This window comes from Staurois parvus, unplaced genomic scaffold (assembly GCF_062004578.1).
Source record: "Staurois parvus isolate SC_StPar_1 unplaced genomic scaffold, SC_StPar_1.0 ptg002407l, whole genome shotgun sequence".
In the NCBI taxonomy this organism is placed as follows: domain Eukaryota; kingdom Metazoa; phylum Chordata; class Amphibia; order Anura; family Ranidae; genus Staurois; species Staurois parvus.
The window spans coordinates 2501-5990 of record NW_028320203.1 but is presented as its reverse complement, the minus strand read 5'-3'; the positions used below and the strand labels follow the sequence as shown (position 1 = coordinate 5990).

At 45.0% G+C, this 3490-nt stretch overlaps 1 protein-coding gene across 1 annotated transcript in view; it reads left to right on the top strand.

The window, feature by feature from the left end:
* The first annotated feature begins 550 nt into the window (after positions 1-550).
* HES3 (hes family bHLH transcription factor 3) overlaps positions 551-3490 on the top strand; it is a 4583-nt gene continuing 1643 nt past the window's right edge. The window contains 3 exon segments of the mRNA XM_089665917.1: positions 551-682; positions 779-874; positions 978-1059. Of these exon segments, the coding sequence (XP_089522043.1) occupies positions 551-682; positions 779-874; positions 978-1059 (310 nt within the window).

Genomic DNA, 3490 nt, shown 5'->3' with positions numbered 1-3490 from the left:
CCAGTAACCCCCAGTAACAAGCCCCCCATTCACCACCTCAGACCCTTCTCCACACATGGATACTTATTTGTTACTATTATAAAACTTCTGTTTGTTTTTATACCAGACATGTAATAACGTTTCCTACATTCCTCGAGGTGATTGTAGCTCTTTTAGTGCACTTGCTACAGAAACAATTGAGGACTGTCCATGATACTTTTTTTTATTTGCACCAACATACAGGACAGGCCTCAAAATTGTATGTTAGTGCAAATAAAAAAGTATCACAGACAGTCCTCAATTGTTTCCTACATTCCTCCTTACAGCTGGAGTCAGTAGTGTAATTCACTGCCTGTAGGTTGCACAAGTCATCTATGACACCCCATATGTGTCTGTCTGTCCATGCAGAGCTGACACCCCCCATACAAGAAGGCTCAATAAGTCCATCAGTGCTGAGTTCAGTCCCTGAGCTATAAAAGACTTCATGGATGAGTGGACATTGGAGTGACTCTTTGTCTTTTGGAAGGCAGAGGCTGCAGGTCAAGTGTCCCATTGACATGTAAATAGAGGGATGGTATATATGGGCATTCCTTCAGTGGAAGCATCATAGCTACAAGCTCTTCTCTCTGGTGTCCCCCAAGTCTCCTTCTCCTCCACCATGGTGACCCACACAGAGTCCAGGGAGCCCAGCAGCTTCAGGAAGGTCAGTTCTTTGGTTGCATGGTATCTTCCCATGCAATGCCATCAGCTTCTGTGTTGGTGTGACACAATGTAACACTCCATTCATTTGTAATTGCAGGTTTCTAAACCATTGATGGAGAAGAAGAGACGAGCCAGGATCAACGTATCCCTGGAGCAGCTCAAATCTCTCCTGGAGAGGAATTATTCCCAGAATGTAAGTGTAGGACCAAGCACAGGCCTTTCCTACGATCATCTTCCACCATGATCACCATTCATGGGTGACAACAGTGTAATAGTGACATTTATTCCTTTTCCAGATCAGAAAACGCAAACTGGAGAAAGCAGATATCCTGGAGCTGACGGTGAAATATCTGAAGACCCTTCAGAGTTCAGTGCAAGGTGAATCACTTTTCTAAGATTTCCTTTATAGAGAAAATTGTGCAGTTGTGATACAATGTATGCAGGAGTTTCCTTTACACACTAGGGCTGATTTACTAAAACTGGGAAGTGCAAAATCTGGTGCAGCCGTGCATGGGAGCCAATCAGCTTTTAGCTTCTGCTTGTTCAATGAAGCTTTGACAATGAAACCTGGAAGCTGATTGGTTACTATGCAGAGCTTCATCACATTCTGTGTGCACCAGTTTTAGTAAATCTCCCCCATACTGTCTGGACAGTGTGGTCACCTGCTGACTTGTCACTATCCACAGGCAGCTTAACTCTTTATAAAGCCACAGAGGTTGAATCCAATGCAATTTTAGCTTTGACTAAAAAAAAAACTGGAAGCTGATTGGTTACTATGCAGAGCTTCACCAGATTCTGTGTGCACCACTTTTAGTAAATCTCCCCCAGTCCGTCTTGAAAGTGTGGTCACTGGTTACTATGCAGAGCTTCACCAGATTCTGTGTGCACCACTTTTAGTAAACTTCTCCCAGTCTGTCTGGACAGTGTGGTCACCTGCTGACTTGCCACCATCTACAGGCAGCGTAACTCCTTATAAAGCCACAGAGGTTGAATCCAATGCAATTTTAGCTTTGACAAAAAGAAAAACTGGAAGCTGATTGGTTACTAGGCAGAGCTTCACCAGATTCTGTGTGCACCAGTTTCAGTAAATCTCCCCCAGTCTGTCTGGACAGCTCGGTCACCTGCTGACTTGTCACTATTCACAGGCAACTTAACTCTTTGTAAAGCCACAGAGGTTGAATTCAATGCAATTTTAGCTTTGACAAAAAAAACCCTGGAAAAGGATTGGTTTCTATGCAGAGCTTCACCAGATTTTTCAAGCTCCGGTTTTAATAAATAAGCCCCACTGTCTTAAAGGGGACTACATGGGTCATAAAGGGAACTACAGGGGGCACACAAGTACATCTTTTGACCAGATCACTACCTCTTCTGCTTTCTTGCTGTCTCCTTTAAGTATTTAACTAAATGTTCCATTAAACATACATTTCTTCCTTTCTTGATATTAACATTCACTATCTCTTTTTCCTTTGTTTCGCTCTCCATCTCTCCATCTCTCTCTCTCTCTCTCTCTTTTTGTTGTCTCCATGTCCATCAATCTGTTTATTTTTCTCTCCATGTCCATCAATCTGTTTATTTTTCTCTCCATGTCCATCAGTCTTTTTATTTTACTCTCTCAATCCTATTTCTGACTTTCTATCCCTTTTCTATTACTTTCTATCTCTTCCTTTATTAAAGGAAACAAACACCAAGAGATCTCAGAGGACTCCATTGTTGGCCTTTCCCTTCTAAATTCCTAGCTGTCTGATTTTCAGATCAGACATTTTCTGATTTAATTCATTAAAGCCAGGGACAGCCAGGCACAGGGGTGGACTGACCATTTGGAAACTCGGCACTGCCCGAGGGCCTGGGGTCAGTAGGGGGCCCCATGAGATGCCCCTGGTACCTTTCATAGGCTTTTTTGAGTTTAGCAAGGACACAGGGGCCCCATGATCCCCTATTGCCCGGGGGGCCCCATGAGTTCTCAGTCCACCCCTGGCCAGGCAATTAGCTTTTTTTTCAGAAGGAGTTTGGTAACTGTAGTCCCCTAGTAATCTCAGTATGGGGTCACCCTTGACATTTGTGCAAAGCCAAAACAGGGATAGTAGTAATAGGGTGTGGTTAAAAACTTGTCAGGTTCTTTTTTTTCCCAAGATCCTCTTGGGTGTAGAAGCTACCTGGCAAATACCCAGATTACCAATATCAGCATCATTACGATACTATTGGTTAGCAATGCCAATGGGTCCAGTGCTATTTTTCCATATTCCCAGGGTACTGTTTGTTGTCGCACAGGGGAGATTTTCCTTGAATTCCTCTCTTGCAGGCATAAAACAGGAAGTGGGAGGAAATCCTCTCTTAGTTGTCACTGGAACAGGTGTCCACATCAGGGCTATCTAAATGTATGGGCACTGCCCAGGGGCCCCAGGTGCATGGGGGCCCCCATGATAATTTTGCTTTACATCATACTTGCCAACTGTCCCGGATTTGCCGAGACAGTCACACTTTTAACTAAGCTGTCCCGGGATGGCAGAGTCCTGGAACCTTTACTGTGCTTATCCCCAGTATTGTGCCCTCCTGATACCCCCTATGCTGTGCCCTCTTGATCCCAATATTGTGCCCTCCTGATACCTCCCCCCCATGCTGTGCCCTCCTGATCCCAGTATTGTGCCCTCCTGATACCCCCCATGCTGTGCCAACCTGATCCCAGTATTGTGCCCTCCTGATACTCCCCATGCTGTGCCCTCCTGATCCCAGTATTGTGCCCTCCTAATACCCCCCATGCTGTGCCCTCCTGATCCCAATATTGTGCCCTCCTGATACCCCCCCCCCCATG